The 17,820-nt window shown below is 45.6% G+C and overlaps 1 protein-coding gene across 1 annotated transcript in view; it reads right to left on the reverse strand.

Annotated features, from left to right (window-relative positions):
* Positions 1-17,820, reverse strand: part of pde1cb (phosphodiesterase 1C, calmodulin-dependent b) — a gene marked incomplete at both ends in the record, with an annotated part of 313,514 nt that overhangs the window by 101,546 nt on the left and 194,148 nt on the right. Inside the window, 2 exon segments of the mRNA XM_084327584.1 lie at positions 851-866; positions 1,288-1,388. Of these exon segments, the coding sequence (XP_084183710.1) occupies positions 851-866; positions 1,288-1,388 (117 nt within the window).

Here is a 17,820-nt window from a genome sequence, read left to right on the forward strand (position 1 = left end):
GTCTACCATTTTGCTACTTTCAGATAAATAATTTTTTTTAAAGTTGAAAAATAAAATCAGGAATTGTTGAATTGATAGGTAGTAGTAGTATAAGTGTAGACGCCAAAACCGACATTATTAGAAGTTGTATTATGGTAATAAGTATTTATGTTTGAATGGTGTATTTATGTTTGGACACTAGGGGGCACACCACCTCTATTATAAGAGGCTCTGTTAATCAGAGCCTAGGAGGATTCATTTTCAAATCTGCTTTCACTGTCGGAACTGCTTATCTATAACAAACAATTGACAACTGTTCTGTTCAACTTCATCATCATTGATCTTTCCTTTGGACAATAAAACCCTGCAAACTACATCGGCTGCAGCTTGGACATTCAACTCATTCAACATCCACAACTTTGATTGCTGAGTTAGGAAATATCTAAGTGGGTGCATCGTGACGCTTGTATGTAGCATAGTAGTAAAGTACATAATAGTAAAAAAAAGATCGACTACAATTGACAGTTGTATTCAATTGTATATATTTTTTTATTAAAGGTACTATTTAGGGGGTACAATAATGATGATTATGAACTTATGATGAACTGTATGTTGACATTCGTTTTTTAAAATAAAAGAAAAAAACGAATGTCTAACTAATGTAAAAAAAAAACTATACATGGTGCTGAAGGTCGAATTTACACTAGTGTATACAGCCTCTATACAGTGCCACCACGTGATAGAACGCAGCAAGATACAACACAGTTTATTCCCCGCCGGGGAGGGGGGGGGGGGGGGGGGGGGGGGGGGGGGGGCGTTGCGTGGTCGGCACAGCACCCCCTACTCAAAACATCTTCCCGCGGGTATGTACCTCTTTCATCCTAGTCCTAATGATGCGAATGTGACACCAGCCTTTCAAAATTACTGCTGGTGGTTTAATCATATATATGTCATGTTAAAATATTGTGTAATTAACTTGTTTATTAATGGTGTTTAAGAGGGTCTGCATGTGTCTCATAAGTGCTATTTTATACTCAAGATAACCCAGTTATTTCATGAATTCATGAGCTCCATCACTGAATTCCGTCACGCCTGTCGTTGCAAATCGTTATGAGTCCTCATGTTTCAAGGGTGTGGAATCTGAAGTTCATCGAGCCCTCCCTCTTGACTCAGTGTTACTATGACGACACTGCCGGCTGCTGATTTAAATGTACAGGCCCGTGTCAGAAGCTCAGCCCCCTTCGCTGTCAATCAACACATTTTACTGGTGAATCTGCGCCTTGCATTTTTTATTCCATGATCCATTACCTCGTCTGGATGTGAAAGTTGTTGGTTGTCCCTGTGTGCTCATAGTCGTGGACCGCAGCGGCGAAGATCATGGCGAATATCTCCAGCTCAGTCAGCCAATGCTGTAGGGGTTGAGGTGGGATTAGAGGAGAGGAGGAGGAGAGAAGAGGAGATGAGAAGAGAGGAGAAGAGAAGAGAAGAGAGAGAGGAGAGGAGAGAGAGAGAGAAGAGAAGAGAAGAGAAGAGAAAGAAGAAGAGAAGAGAAGAGAAGAGAAGAGAAGAGAAGAGAAGAGAAGAGAAGAGAAGAGAAGAGAAGAGAAGAGAAGAGACGAGAAGAGAAGAGACGAGCAAGAGAGGAGAGAAGAGAAGAGAAGAGAAGAGGAAGAGAAGAGAAGAGAAGAGAAGAGATGAGAAGAGAAGAGAAGAGAAGAGAAGAGAAGAGAAGAGAAGAGAAGAGAAGAGAGGAGAGGAGAGGAGAGGAGAGGGGGGAGGATAGATAAGAGAGGAGAAGATAGGAGAGGATAAGAGAGAAGGGAGGAGAGGGGAGGAGAAGAGAAGAGAAGAGAAGAGAAGAGAAGAGAAGAGAAGAGAAGAGAAGAGAAGAGAAGAGATGAGAAGGAGAGAGAGAAGAGAAGAGAAGAGAGGAGAGGAGAGGAGATGCAAAGAGAGGAGAGGAGTATAGAGGAGAAGATATGTACACCGAGATAGATACACCAAGACTTGCAAGATTTCAGTTTTGCCCTCATTTAATTTTAGGAAGTTGTTCGTCATCCATTTGTTTATTGCTAAGAGACAGGCGGAAATGGAGTTTATAGGCTAGCTGTGTGATTATTTGGTTCAGCGGAGATGTACAATTGTGTGTCATCTGCGTAACTATTTAAACATACATTGTGTTTTCTAATGATGTCTCCGAGTGGCAGCATGTACAGTATAGTGAGAATAATAATGGACCAAGGTAGCTCCCCTGTGGAACTATCGAAGTAGGTGTCATGTTTCTCAGAAGAATGATCTCCAAGCCTGACGTAATATTTTCTCCCTTTGATATATGTTCTGAACCAGTTTAATACATAGTCAGAAAGACTAACTAACTTTTCTAGACGATTTATTAGGATATCATGGTCGATCATGTCAAACGCTGCGCTTAGATCTAATAGGACGAGAATTGAGACTTTGTTTGCATCAGAGTTTATTCTGAGGTCACTAATTGTTTTTGTAAGAGCAGTTTCAGTGCTATGGTGCGTTCTGAAGCCTGATTGAAATTCCTCCATGATGTTGTTTTCTTTGAGAAAGGCGTTTATTTGTATTGAGAAAATGTTTTCAAGTATCTTGCTGATGAATGGGAGGTTGGATATTGGCCTATAGTTGGTTAGTACATTACTGTCTAGTTTGGGTTTCTTTAGCAAGGGTCTTACGACAGCTGTTTTGAATGTGTCTGGGAAAACACCTGTCAGAAGCGATGTATTTATAATATTTAGGACATAACTTGCAATACTCTCGAATATTCGCTTAAAAAATGCTGTGGGTATAGGGTCAATACAGGAAGTGGAGGAGTTACATTCCATGACAGTTTTGTAAAGCTCAGTTGATGTAATGCAAGCAAATTTTCCTATGGTTACTTTTTCGCAGGGTTTGCTGATGGTGTCCATGTTTGTATCAGGACTAATGCTGGCTCTATCTAGTTATTTAGTTATTGAAGAATAATGCTAGTTCTTCACATTTTGATGCAGATGACTGTGGAGGGGTGTGTTGAGTAGCTGGTCGATGGCTGAGAATAATATTCTAGAGTTTCCAACATTCTCTGTGATAATCTTAGAAAAATAGTCCTTTCTTGCCACTCGTATTTCTTTGTTGCTTTTTGTTCTTTGTTATAGGCAGTCTTCCGTATATATATCGCAGTGGACTGTGAGCTTGGTTTCCCTCCATTTTCGTGACCAACACTGCTATTATTTAACCATGGGGAGATTTGGTCACTTGACTTTTTTTTTGCCTTTAAACCGCTTAACATACAATGATAGGCTACTGCCTGGCCATTTTAGTTTTAGTTTTTGAGGACTGCATACTTTTTTTCCAAACCAAAACAACATACTTTATACTTATAGCACATGCATGAGCCTGGTCTCTTTTGAAAGATGGCATTCTGAAGTGAAGAAAATCCACTTTTAGGGCTAATGAAATAGAGTAACATAGGTCTGAACTTGAGTTGTAGAAACACTTAGGTGTTTCTGTAGTAGTTAGTAGTCCAGAGGTAGTATTTCCCCAGAAGTTGGTATGGCTTACAAATCCAGCCTGAAGCCTTATGTAGTACATGTCCAAATTCATTCAGAAATGAGTGATTAGGAGTGATTTTGGTAAACAGACCCATAGCCCTTACATCAGTAGCAATGAAATCATTTGAACATCTGGTCCTGGACTACCTCAGAACCGCCACAGACCCCACATGGACCCACACCAGTTTGCATACCGGACCAACAGGTCAGTAGAGGACGCCATCAACCTGGCTCTCCACCACACTCTACAGCAGTGGTTCTCAACTGGTCTAGCCTCGGGACCCAACATTTTCCTTAGTCATTAAGTCGCGACCCAAAATTTTTAACCACTATGATTTATGTAAAAAAAATATATTTGCAGTAATACGCAATCTTTCAAAACATGAAATAAACACAAAAAAGTGCAACTATTGCTAAGAACCCAATGAAATAAAAGAATAATAAATAATATATGCTTCTTAGCAGATTTCTTAGCTTAACATAACAGACCTAAGTTTGCGGGAACTAATGGGATAACTGGGGTTGCAACAAAAGTGCAACTAGGGCTAAAAACCCAATGAAATTAAATAATAATAATAAATAATTATGCTTCTTAGCAGACTTCTTAGCTTAACATAACAGACCTAAGTTTGGGGGAACTAATGGGATAACTGGGATTGCAAGAAAAGTGCAACTAGGGCTAAAAACCCAATGAAATAAAATAATAATAAATAATATGCTTCTTAGCAGATTTCTTAGCTTAACATAACAGACCTACGTTTGGGGGAACTAATGGGATAACTGGGGTTGCAACAAAAGTGCAACTAAGGGCTAAAAACACAATGAAATAAAATAATAATAATAATAATAAATAATATATCCTTCTTAGCAGACTTCTTAGCTTAACATCCCAGGGAACTAATGGGATAACTGGGGATGTTGTTTGCTCCTGACAAGAGTCTCAACATCTGGGGTGATGGTAGACAAAGCAACTCTGAGGTCATGCTCAATGTCCAATCTGTTCCTCCGCTTTGTCTTCAGCTGGACCAGAGCTGAGAAGCCACTTTCATAAAGTTAGGCAGTGAAAAAAAACACATCCGCGACCCACTCAAAATGGCCCTGCGACCCACTTTTGGGTCGCGACCCACCAGTTGAGAAACACTGCTCTACAGCACCTGGAAACCCCTAACACCTACACCTGTATCCTGTTTATTGACTTCAGCTCAGCTTTTAACATCATCTCCCCCAATAATCTGTTCCATAAGCTACAGGACATTGACATCAACCCAACCATCAACCACTGGATCCTCAATTTCCTCAGCAATAGAACCCAAACAGTCAAGGTAAACAACAAATCATCCCGCCCTCTGACCCTCAGTACTGGGGCCCCCCAGGGCTGCGTCCTTTCCCCTTGGCTCTTCTCCCTCTACACTAACCAATTCACCCCCCTGGACAGTTCAGTCAAGGCCTTCAAATACGCCGACGACACCATCATCCTGGGCCTCATCTCCAACAATGACGAGTCCATTTACCGGCAGGAGGTGGACAGAGCAGTGAGGTGGTGCTCATCCAACAACCTCCTGCTCAACACCTCCAAAACCATGGAAATTGCCATAGACTTCAGGACTTAAAAAAAAACACCCATACTCCCAATAACCATCTCAGACCAACCCATAACCCTAACTGAATCATTCAAGTTCCTCGGCACCCACATCAGCAATAAACTCAAATGGGACATTAACACCACTGCCATCATCAAAAAGGCCCAGCAGCGCCTGTACTTCCTCAGGCAACTGAGGAAGTACAGAGTCCAAAAATGCCTGCTGGTCCAATTCTACACTGCCATAATTCAAAGCATCCTCACCTCATCCATCACAGTCTGGTACGGTTCCACTGATAAACACACCAAACACAAACTCCAACGCATCACCAAGACAGCCTCCAAAATAATTGGCTGCCCCCTCCCCTCTCTGGACTCCATCTACACCTCACGCACAGTCACCCGCTCTGGTAAAATAGTCAACGATCCCTCCCACCCAGCACACCACTTATTCCAGCACATGCCCTCAGGTCGCGACAGGTCCATTCTAACCAGACACACATGCTTCACAAACAGTTTTTTCCCCACAGCAGTCCGAACACTGAACACCCTGGCCCGCCCCCCTTTGCACAGACGGGCAAGCATCTGTCACTGACTGACACTGTTACCATGACTGTCCTGCATGTATCTATGTGTATTTATTGTGGGGATTGGGAGGTGGGAGGGGGGCGTTTTTGATGTTTGATGTCTGATGTTTCATGTTGATGTAACCAGTGCCTAACAATCTGTACCGCAAACAATTACCACCAACCATCGTTGTGTGGCATTAAAGTAGCTTGTATCTTGTATCTAACTGTGTACAAAAGAAAAACTCTCATAGACTTTTCTCATAGACTTCAATTCATTCGGCTGTTTTTCTCTTCCTGTTTTTGCTCGTTAGTTTTTCACCTCATCATAGGGATCATACATCCCCAGATGGAGTATCATTGGAAAGCCAACCTCATTGGCTACAACCCTCCACAATCATTTTCGAGATCGCCAAATGATTGACGGAACTAGAGCCCCAAGAGTCAAGAGTGGTATTTTGCGCAATACCGTGTACTTTGCAAGCCTCAAATACCGGCATGTAACTCGAGAACCGCTGAACCGATTTTGTGGAATTTTGTTGCTATCGACAGGCAACAAATAAGCCTTCAATTCGATATATATATTGTATTACAAAATATGCACACCTGAGCCACGAGGGGTCGCCAAAGTGCCGGTGGGCAAATCGTCCTAAAAAGGGCCCACATGTGGGCCCTTGCAGATTGATGGAGCGACAGTATCCAGTGTATATGATAGGGTGTTGTTGATATTTTCAACCATGCAGTTTAAAGAACAGTCCAGGCTGGATGCTTCAGTTTGTGTTACGGTTTGTAAGCGACCCCAATAGCACAACACAGACAGGTATGATGGTTAGCCAAAAACAGGGCATTATTTATTTCACAGGGGAAAAAGCAGCACTGTCCCTTTAAGGGGGAATGAGAAATACACAACCCGAAGGTGAATACACTAGAGTCCCGGAATAAATAGAAAGTTCTGAGTCAGGTCAGTACAAGACTCACCAGAGCACTGCCAACCGGCAACTCAACAATCAAGGGTCCACAAAAAAAGAGCAAGAACACAGGAATCCTCCTGGGGAAAAATAGGGAGCGACAACGACGTCTCACACCAGGAACGAGGAGCCTTGGAGAGAGAGAGAACGCACACGTACAGGAATCCTCCTGGGGAAAATAGGGAGTGACTCGACATCTCACACCGGAGAGGCGACAGTAGGTGGTAGTGTACAGATGGCACGATGTCTCACACCGGAGACGCAACAGTAGGTGGTAGCGTACGGATGGCACGACGTCTCACACCGGAGATGCGACAGTAGGTGGTAGTGTACCAATGGCACCACGTCTCACACCGGAGACGCGACAGTAGATAGAAGCAACAAGACAACCTGGCAATGATTGGAAGGGAGTCGGCAATACTTGTACTCTCATACGAGCTGATTGCAAAGTCCTCTCAGGTGCGTGAAGCAGACTGTTCGGCATGCCCCCTCGTTGGGAAGCATGCAGTGTTTACCCAGCCCTCACAGTTTGTCTCATGATGTTTGAGAACTTCTCTTCTGCGATGTCATCTAGTACTCTTCGCTTTACAACGGTTACCTTTTTTGTCTCTGTTAAGTTTAGGTTAGCATTGAAGAATACACAGTGATGGTCAGATAATAGATCATTCGATTACTGATACTTTATCAATGTTCAGCCTTGTCATCACTAAGTCTAGGGTGTTACCATGTTGGTGAGTGGGTTCATTTACATGTTGTATTAGCTCAAAGCTGTCCAGTAGGTTGGTAAGCTCAATAGCGTTGGGGTTGTTCTTCTAATTTATATGAATATTTAGATCTCCATGTATGATTAATCTTTCACATCTAAGGATACCGACTGAGAGTATTTTGGTGGCCGGTACAATGTGATGATGAGCAAAGACAGTTCAGGGCCTCAGAACGATGACAGATTACAAAGGCACCTCCCTCAAACTGAACAGTGACATCTCCTTAGCTAATTATCTCAATACCTTCTATGCGAGGTTTGAGGCTGGGAATAACAGCACCAGCCTACAAACCACTGTAATAGAGGGGGGGGGGCACTGCTGATGGAGTCTCAGTGTTCAGGATAACAGAACATGAGGTGAGGAGGACCTTTAAGAAAGTGAATATCAGGAAGGCAGCAGGACCGGACGGTATCCCCGGCCGCGTCCTAAAAGTCTGTGCCGACCAACTGGCCCCGGTATTCACTGACATAATTAACCTGTTCTTAGAACAGGCTGTCATCCCCACCTGTCTGAAGAAGTCCACCATTATCCCTGTACCCAAAAAATCCAAGCCTGCTTGCCTCAACGACTACCGCCTTGTAGGTCTCACCTCCATAGCCATGAAGTGCTTTGAGAAGCTAGTGAAAGGCTACATCTGCTCCTCCCTACCCATCAACCTGGACCCCCTGCAATTTGCATACCGTCCCAACAGGTCCACGGAGGACGGCATAGCCCATGTGCTGCACACAGCAGCATCACACCTGGACAAGAGGCAGGGGAACTATGTGAGAATGCTATTCATCAACTACAGCTCAGCATTCAATACCATAGTCCCCTCCAAACTCATAACCAAGCTCAGGGACCTGGGCTTGAACTATGACCTCTGCCAGTGGGTCTTGGACTTCCTGACGGGCAGACTTCAGGTGGTGAGAGCAGGCAACTGCACCTCCTCATCCATCACTCTCAACACAGAGGCCCCCCAGGGCTGTGTCCTGAGTCCCCTCCTCTACTCTCTGTACACACATGACTGTGTGGCACAGCGGAACAACAACACAATCATCAAATTTGCTGACGACACAGTAGTGGTGGGCCTGATCTCTGCAAACGACGAGAGAGCCTACCTGGAGGAGGTCAAGGTTCTAGTTTCAAGTTTCTTTAATAGTTGTCATACAGAAGTACAGAATACTTTCATACAAAATGCTTCTTACTGTTACGCTCCAGAGACTGTGCTAGACAAGATAGTATCAAATAACATAGTATAGCATGTAATTTAGAAGAAGAAAATGAGGTCACAGTGTTCGGTATAGACATATGTACAATGTTCTGAGTTACCATATAATATACAATACTATGCAGTGTACTAATGTACGGTACTATATAGTGCAAAGCAGAATGGGATGAGGTACAATTTAGGTACAATTTACAGTAAGGTGTACGAGTTGTAGTGCAATCCTTCATCAATAAATATAAAGTGTGGGGAGTGGGTGCTACAGTGTGTTTGTTTAAAGTGGGTGTGTGCTATAAGGTGTGTGGAGTGGGTGCTACAGTGTGTCTGTTTAAAGTGAGTGTGTGCGTGTGGATGTGTGTGCTATGTGCGTTTGGTGGTTGTTGTTGTGTAGTGTTCATTGTTCGTTTAGTAGTCTGATGGCCTGGGGATAGAAGCTTCTTCTGAGTCTTTCTGTGCTCGCCTTGAGACTCCGGTATCGCTTGCCTGACCGCAGCAGTTCAAAGAGGCGGGATGGTGTCAAAAGAACAGCCTCTCCCTGAACGTCAGCAAAACAAAGGAGATGATTGTGGACTTTAGGAGGTCGGGGGTCAGGGACTACAGCCCCCTCAGCATCGATGGGGCACCAGTTGAGAGAGTGAACAGTTTTAAGTACCTCGGAGTCCACATATCCGAGGACTTGACATGGACCACACACATTGACAGTGTTATCAAGAAGGCACGACAACGCCTCTACTTCCTTAGGCGCTTAAGGAAGTTCAACGTGAATCAGAAGATCCTCAAGAACTGCTACTCATGTACAATAGAGAGCATCCTGACTGGCAATATCACCTCCTGGTTTGGGAATAGCACTGCACAAGTCCGCAGCAGTCTACAGAGAGTGGCCCGTTCAGCCGAACGCACAATTGGAGGGGGGCTTCCCACTCTCCAAGGCATTTACAACAAGCGGTGCATGGGCAAGGCTAAGAGAAGACTCCAGCCACCCAAACAACTGCCTATTTGAACTGCTGCGGTCAGGCAAGCGATACCGGAGTCTCATGGCAAGCACAGAGAGACTCAGAAGGAGCTTCTATCCCCAGGCCATCAGGATGCTCAATGAACAATGATTGCTCAATGAACAATGATTGAACAATGAACAATAATAAGCCATCAACACACCCACAGCACACACACACTCACTTTAAATGAACAACACACTGTAGCACCCACTTTACCACACTTTACACTTTACACTTTATATTTATATTATTGGTAAGGGAATTGCACATCTCTTCCTTATTCCTTATTGCACCTCACCACCACAAGGTGGCACCACAAGCTAAGCTATACCTCACCATTTTTGTACCAGATGTACATACTGTATATAGAGGTACAGTATACTGAACAATTGTTGTTTACACTTGTGTTTACTTGACTTCTTGACTTTCTATTTTTTACTTATTATACTTATTTATACTATCTTATTATTATCTAGCACACTCTCAGGAGCGAAACAGAAAGAAACATTTCATGCAAAGTATTCTGTATTTCTGTATGACAAATAATAAAGAAACTTGAAACTTCAGCTTTGAGCTCAATAGCAAGATATTCAAATGATGTAAATTCACCCATGTTAATGTCATTACATACAAACGATGTAGATAAAATAGCGGCAAGCCCTCCCCCTTTTCTATTTTGTCTGACCGATTGATAATACTTATAATTTGGAGGGCAGGCTTCTATCAGCGTTGTCGCACCAGTAATGTCATTTATCCAGGTCTCAACTAGGAACATGCTGCAAATTATTTTCAGTTATCAGATCATTGATTAAGAAAGATTTGTTGCTCAACAATCTAACATTCAGAAGGGCCATTGTCAGTGATTTTGTGATGGGGGGTGTGACCGGCCTTGGTTGAGCGATGATGGGTCTGAGGTTGCTAAGTGTTACAGTACGAGTCAGGCATTTCTTCTTGAGTCTGATAGTAGTGAGAACAGGAACAGCATGGTTTGTTATTGGAACAAATTGATAGCAGTAGTTTGGGTGTGAGGTGGACGTTTCGGAGGTTGCAGTTGCGGGCTGTCGAGGAAAGATGGGAGAATAGTTATTTTGTGATGTTTTGGAGATGCCTGGCTGTAAATCCGACCAGCATTTACCCGTTCGACCATTTTTGCCGTGAAAGGCATGTGGGGGGAGATGAGGGGGAGGGGAGAAGGGGGGAGCGGGGGGGGGAGAGCAGGGATGAGGAGGGAGAGGGGGGAAAGGGTTCTGGTAATTTGGTGATGACATAGCAAGAGGGAGGGGCGAGGAGGAGAGTGACAGAGTGACACAAGGGAGGAAAGATGGCGGGACTGGGGGGGAGGGGCGCCCTGCGTTTTAGGGTTGTTGATGGGGAGGGGGATCCCTGATCAAGAGGGAGGGGGGAGGAGGAGAATGACACACAGGGGGAAAGACGGGGGGGGCTGGGGGGAGGGGCGACGGTGAACGCCGATATACTGCCTTGACGTCGATACGCGGGGAGCTGGGGGGAGCGCTGTTAGTTCTGCTGTAATCCTGTGGACGTCCTCCGATCCAGTCGTTCCGACCCCTCAGCAATCAGCTTGCTCTGTATGTCCTCCGATAGCGATTATTTTATTTTGTATCCACTTTTTCTCGTCCTATTTTCTGTATTTTCCTCCCATCCCAATTTAGTCGTTATGCCAATTCCCCCCCTCCCCTTCCTGGTCGTTGCACGCATGTGCCCCCCACTGGTCAGTCTAGGGAGCCCAGAAGTCTATCACATGCTTCCTCCGACACATAGGAGACAGCCAGCAGCCTCTTTTCACCTGGCAGCGAGGACTCTCATTGGTAAAGTGTAACGCGTGGGAGGTCACACTACCTTCACCATTTCCCTCCCTCGCTGTGTTCGTCAGTGTGCTGCGGCCTGTTCTTTTCCTCAGGGCCAGGGCGCTTCCTACCATTAGCTTGTTGTTCATTAGCTTCGGTGTCTTTATCATTAGCCAGTAGCTGTGGTGGCTTGTCCACTGTTCCACGGCGCCTCGTTCTTCCCGAGCGGCGTTGGGTTGATGGCCGGGGGTCAGGTCCTCCGATGATAATCCTTGTTCATGAAGTAGTGGTAGGTCACTTTGACCCTTCGAACCTCCCTCTCTCAGGGCAAACCTCACTCTCTCAGGGCTAAGTTCCAAACCTCCCTCTCTCAGGGAGAGGTTCCCTCTCTTAGGGCGCAGTTCAAGGCCTGGGTCCCTTTCCACTATTTTTGCATTAGCATTAGCTACATTAGCCATTTTAGCTGGTTGGCTTGTTGATAAAGAGGGCCAACCAGTTGCTGAGTTTATTTCTGGGTGCTTGATATTTGCCGTTTCAGGCATCGTAATTCTGCCAGGGATAGATTTATTTTTAGGCTTTGCCCCATGCCTATTCCAGAGGGCATTTTCATTACCGACAGTGTCACTTAGCTGGTGGGGTTTGTTGTCCTTCGCTGGTAGCTTCACAACCGGAGTCCATTGGATTGTCAAGTCAGAACTCTGGAAGCGTATCCTCGTTTCTAGCAGTGCACTCTTCTTTAGGTGCCCACAGCAGTCTCGGCATGGAGACATACTGTGTGTGTTCGGCTCGGCTCGGCTAGGCTAGGCTAGGCTAGGCTAGGCTAGGCTAGGCTAGGCTAGGCCTCGGCTCGGCTCGGCTCGGCTCGGCTCGGCTCGGCTCGGCTCGGCTCGGCTCGGCTCGGCTCGACTCGACTCGGCTCGGCTCGGCTCGGCTCGGCTCGGCTCGGCTCGGCTCGGCTCGGCTCGGCTCGGCTCGGCTCGGCTCGGCTCGGCTCGGCTCGGCTCGGCTCGGCTCGGCTCGGCTAGGCTAGGCTAAACACTTAGCTCGTGATGGTGGGCCTTGTTGTCCTTCGTTTCACAACCGGGGTCTAGGGTACTGTCTCTTTATGAAATATCCTCGCCTTCAGCAGTGCAATCCTCTCTCCAGGTGCAGACACAATCTTTTGTGTTTAGACAAGACAGAGACTCCCTTCACCTCCCCTCGTCTCCCTTCGCCCACAGAGATACCTGTTACGCTAGTCTTTTCGACGATGCACTATGGTCATAAATCGGAGTAATATAGATTAAAGGTTCAGAGAATATGAACTGAAAGTTAACATAATGAGGGCTGGGGGGGCAGGTGGCGCACGGAGATTACGTTTGTCACCAACACCGGGAGACACTGGATTCGCCTGTTCGAATCCAGCTCCCGGCATTGCTATCAGCTTGGCTGGCCTCTCACACTGATACAATTGGCTGTATCAGGGGGTGGGAAAGCTGAAGGGTGGGTCCTGGGCGTTGTGGACAGCGACCCCTACAGTTCGGTCGGGGCGCCTGCTCAGCAAGGGTTGGAACTAAGGAGAGATAGTGTGGCCTCCCACACGCTACACTCTCCCCGGTGAGAACCTGCGCGGCCAGGTTGGCCTGCCCCAGGCTGCACATGCGTCGGAGGAAAGCATGTGACAGTCTCCGGTCTCCCGGACCAACAGTAGGGGAAAGTACGCAACAACCAGGAAGGGTGGGATGGGAGAAAAATCGGGAAAAAGGAGGGGAAGAAAGATAACAAAAAAAAAACATAATGAGGGCTAGATCCACAAAGAATGGATTGCACGGAGCAAGTTGCACCCTTACTTAAAATTCATTATGAATTGAAAATGGGGGACCCTGATGTAAACAAGACGAAAGTCTTTCTCTGGTCTGCATCCCTTTAACAATTGTGTATATTGAGCTGTACTGTATTGTACCCATTCTGCAATCTGTTAATACAATTTTCATTCAATCAATCACCGTGCAGATTGATTCATTGAATGAAAACTTTATTAACAGATTGCAGAATGGGTACAATACAGTACAGCTCAATACACACAATTGTTAAGGGGATGCAGACCAGAAAGACTTTCGTCTTGTTTACATCTCATGTAACTCAACAATATTCCATGCATCGTAATTTTTTTTCTCATAATCAGGTCTTTTTAATGATAATTTTTACATTATTACATCATTATTGTTATTGTTATTATTAACAATATTATTATGATGGTTGTATCAACCCTAAATCTGAGTCGGGGGGGGGGGGGGGGGGATGCAATGCAGATAAACAGCTGCATACAGTGCGACCATTTCACTCACATTTGCCCATTCATTTTTGGACACATCACACACCATTGGTGTGTGTACTGAACGTGTGCTGTCATAGCTCCACCTACAGGCCTAATGGAGAACACCAGGATGTGAATGGAGGGTGAATGTGAGGTATATCGTGTAAATAAGTTTTGATTGATCGCAAGACTACACTGTAAAAAAGAATATAATAAGTTACCAGAACTTAAAAATATTGAGTTCAGTTACTGTGCATTAAGGTTTTCTGTTTTTAATCCATAATAAGTTAACAGAAAAATAAGTACACAACCACATTATTTCATTATTTTGTTTATTGTCATTGTTTTAAGAACACAAGTTGACTTGGTAATACTCACATTTTGAGTAAAAAAATTGCTTTTAACATGTGCAATGTTCAATGAAATAGAAAAATAAATAATACAATTTGTTGATTAATCCCACTGGTCACAATGGTGACCGTAATAATGTTTTTGTTATAAGGCTCTGCAAATGTTACTGAATGATGTAGCAATGTATTTCCAGCTAAATTAAAATAATAAACAAATAAAGGGTCTCAATTAAATATGTGGTAGTAAAAAGAACCTGTGGGAGGATTTCAACAAGATAAATGCGACAACAGTGCAAAATATTTCACTATAATATTTCAAAGCAAAAAAAAAAAAAAAAAAAAAATTATAATTTTCATTTTTATTTTTATTTTTTTAATGCTGCCCCCTGTGCCTATGCAAATGCCCCCGCGTGCCTATGCAGGCACGCGTGCCTAGGGTTGCCTACCCCTGCTATAGAGGAAGTGAAGTGCATCAAGCAGAACAAGGCAGTGATTGATTGATTGATTGATTGAAAAGTTTATTAACAGATTGCAGAATGGGTACAGTACAGTACAGCTCAATACATACAATTGTTAAGAGGATGCAGACCTGAGAAAGACTTTCGTCTTGTTTCCATCAGGGTCCCCCATTTCCAATTCATCATATGACACACATGACATACAGATAGACAGTACTGCTACATCTATACATTTATGACATACCAGATTTTCAAATACAGTACTGTTTGTGATACTAAAAAAATCCAGAAGAAGAGTATATACATTTGACATAGAAACTGTGCATTGGGGGAGGTTGGGTAGGTGGGGTGGGGCTGTACATTGGAGGTGGGGGGGGGGGGGGGGGGGGGGGGGGTGGGGTTGGGTAGGGGGGGGGACACTGTACATTGGAATACTGACATACATTTGACATGGAAACTGTACATTGGAGGAGGTTGGGTAGGTTGGGTGGGGCTGTACATTGGAATACTGACAAAGCCATGCTTGGTCTTTATTGTACAACTGGGTTAGGACATTTGTAGGGGCCAGTTTTGAATTGCAGTCTCCCGTAGGTGTTCTTTGAGAGTGTTTTTGAAGGTGGGTAGTGATTTACATTCCTTTACAGCTTTGGGTAGGGCGTTCCACATTGTTGTGGCATAATTGCGAAACGTGTTTAGTCCCTTGTTTGAGCCGAATCTGGGTTTTACATGATTTGTGGAGCTCCCTCTGGTGTTGTGATCGTGGTATTCACTGACCTTTGGGAAGTATTTTGACATGTACATGGGTACCTTGGTCGTGTAGTGTATCTTGTAGACCAGGCCCATTGCAAGTTGCTGTACTCTGTTGTCTACTCTAAGCCATCCTAGGTTGGCAAAGTGTGCAGGGGTGAGGTGGGTTCTAGGAGTCAGGTCAAGCAGTAGTCTGACTAGTTTGTTTTGAGATGTTTGTAATTTGGTTTTTAGTGCCTTTGAGGTGCTTTGGTACCATGAGGTGCAAGCATAGTCGTAGTACCCTTGAATGAGTGCTCCTGCCAGAGTCTTCAGGGTATTCTTGTTTACCAGGGAGGAGATCCGGTACAAGAATCAAGTTCGTTGATTGACTTTTTTTATTACATTGGATGCCATTTTGTCACAGGAAAGATTAGCCTCTAGGATGGAACCCAGGTAGGTAATTTCATCTTTCCTTGTGACAATATTGTCACCCACTGTAACTGAAAAGCCGTCTGTTTTGCTGAGTTTGTTATTTGAACCGAAGAGAATGGACTCTGTTTTGCCCATGTGTAATGATAGTTTGTTGTCGGCGAGCCATATGCAGATTTTGCCTAGTTCCGAGCTGAGGGTTTTTTCAACCTGTAACTTGTTCTTGTCAGAGACCAGCAGGGCTGAGTCGTCCGCAAACAGGAACAAGTTGCAGTCACAAGCTGACGACATGTCATTTGCATAAATTAGGAACAGTAGTGGTCCTAGTATGCTTCCTTGTGGAACACCACAGTTCACTGTGAGGGGGGGGGATAGGGTACCGTTTACCTCCACCATCTGTTCTCTCCCCTCCAGGTAGGATTGTATCCAGCTCACTGATAAACTATCAAAACCAATTGGTTTTAGCTTGTCAATCAGAATGGTGTGATTGACAGTGTCGAAGGCCTTTTGTAGGTCTAGCATGACCATGCCGCAGTATTTGCCCGCGTCCACCTCTTGCTTGATGTGGTCGTTCAAATAGAGAAGGCATGTGTCAGTGGAGTGGGATGTTCTGAAGCCAGATTGGAATTCGTAGATTAGATTTTTATCCGTAAGGTACTTTTCGACCTGTTCGTATACTATTTTTTCCATGACTTTCGAGATGGATGTAAGGATAGAAACAGGGCGGTAGTTGCCTGGGTCTAATTTGCTGCCCTTTTTGTGCAGGGGTGTTACTCTCGCTATTTTGAAGTCCTTGGGGACGTGTCCTTGATTTATGGAGAGGTTTATTATGTGTGTGATGACTGGGGTGATGGCGGCTGCTGATGTGATGGTATGATGTGATGGTGTGATGGTATGCAGACAAGAAACAAATGATGAGAGGAAGAGAGAGAGAGGAGACTTTAGATGAAACGGTGAGCGGCTATGGGTGCCGGCCATGACTGCAAGCTGTTGTTCATCGCAGACTTCTTGGCTGGCCGGCGGCTGCTGGTTGACTCGGGCGCTCAACGCGGCATCCTCCCACCACAGGCCGTGGACACCATGGCCGGCAGACCCAGATGGACGCCGCTAACGGCACGCCCATACGTACTTACGGCACCAGGTATGTGAAGGTGTGTTTGAGCGGGCGGCGTTTCGGCTGGGACTTTGTTATGGCTGCTGTGTCCTCTGTGCCTTCAGCCTGCTGTTGATATTAAGAAATGTCGCCTGATCGATGCCCTCTCTTTCGCTTCATACCCCTGCATGCTTGGGGGGGGGGGCGGAGCTCTCTGCATGTTAAACACACTTGCCACCGGGGATCCGTATCAACGCCTGCTCACCGGGTTCCCTGAACACCTACATTCTCGTCTGCAGTGGCTAAACACGGTGTGGAACACCATACTACCACCGAGGGCCCTCCAGTCTATGTCCGGACCCGGCGCCTCGACTCAGCCAAGCTGGCAATCACCAGGGGGTAGTTTTCCACCATGGAGCGCCTTTGCATTTTGCGCCGCTCGAACAGCTTCCCCCCTACACATGGTTACAAAGGCTGACGGGGGTTGGCGCCCCTGTGGCGATTTCCGTCACCTCAATAATGCCACAACCCCCGACCGGTACCCTGTCCCGCACATACAGGACTTCTCTACCCACCTGGCGGGGGCCATCATCTTCCCCAAGGTGGACCTGGTGCGCGGGTACCACCAGGTGCCGGTCCATCCACGGGATGTGCCAAAAACAGATGTCATCACACCCTTTGGACTGTTCGAGTTCCTGAGAATGCCTTTTGGGCTCATGGGGGCGGCGCAGACGTTTCAGCGCCTGATGGACTCTGTGCTCCGAGACATGGCGTTTTTGTTTGTGTACTTAGACGACATTCTTGTAGCCAGTGCGTCCATAGAGGAGCACATGATGCACCTTCGGCAGATGTTTGAGCGGCTCAGTAAACACGGCCTCATCGTCAACCCGGCCAAGTACCAGTTTGGATAATCCTCCCTCACCTTCCTCGGACACCACGTCGCTCCACAAGGAGCCGTCCCACTTCCCGCCAGGGTGGAGGCCGTCGCCAGTTTTCCTCGTCCCCGCACTGTACGCACCCAGGTGTGAAGGCCTCGACTAAGCTGGTG

The sequence above is a fragment of the Notolepis coatsorum genome (genome assembly GCF_963971535.1).
Source record: "Notolepis coatsorum genome assembly, chromosome: 13".
In the NCBI taxonomy this organism is placed as follows: Eukaryota; Metazoa; Chordata; class Actinopteri; order Aulopiformes; family Paralepididae; genus Notolepis; species Notolepis coatsorum.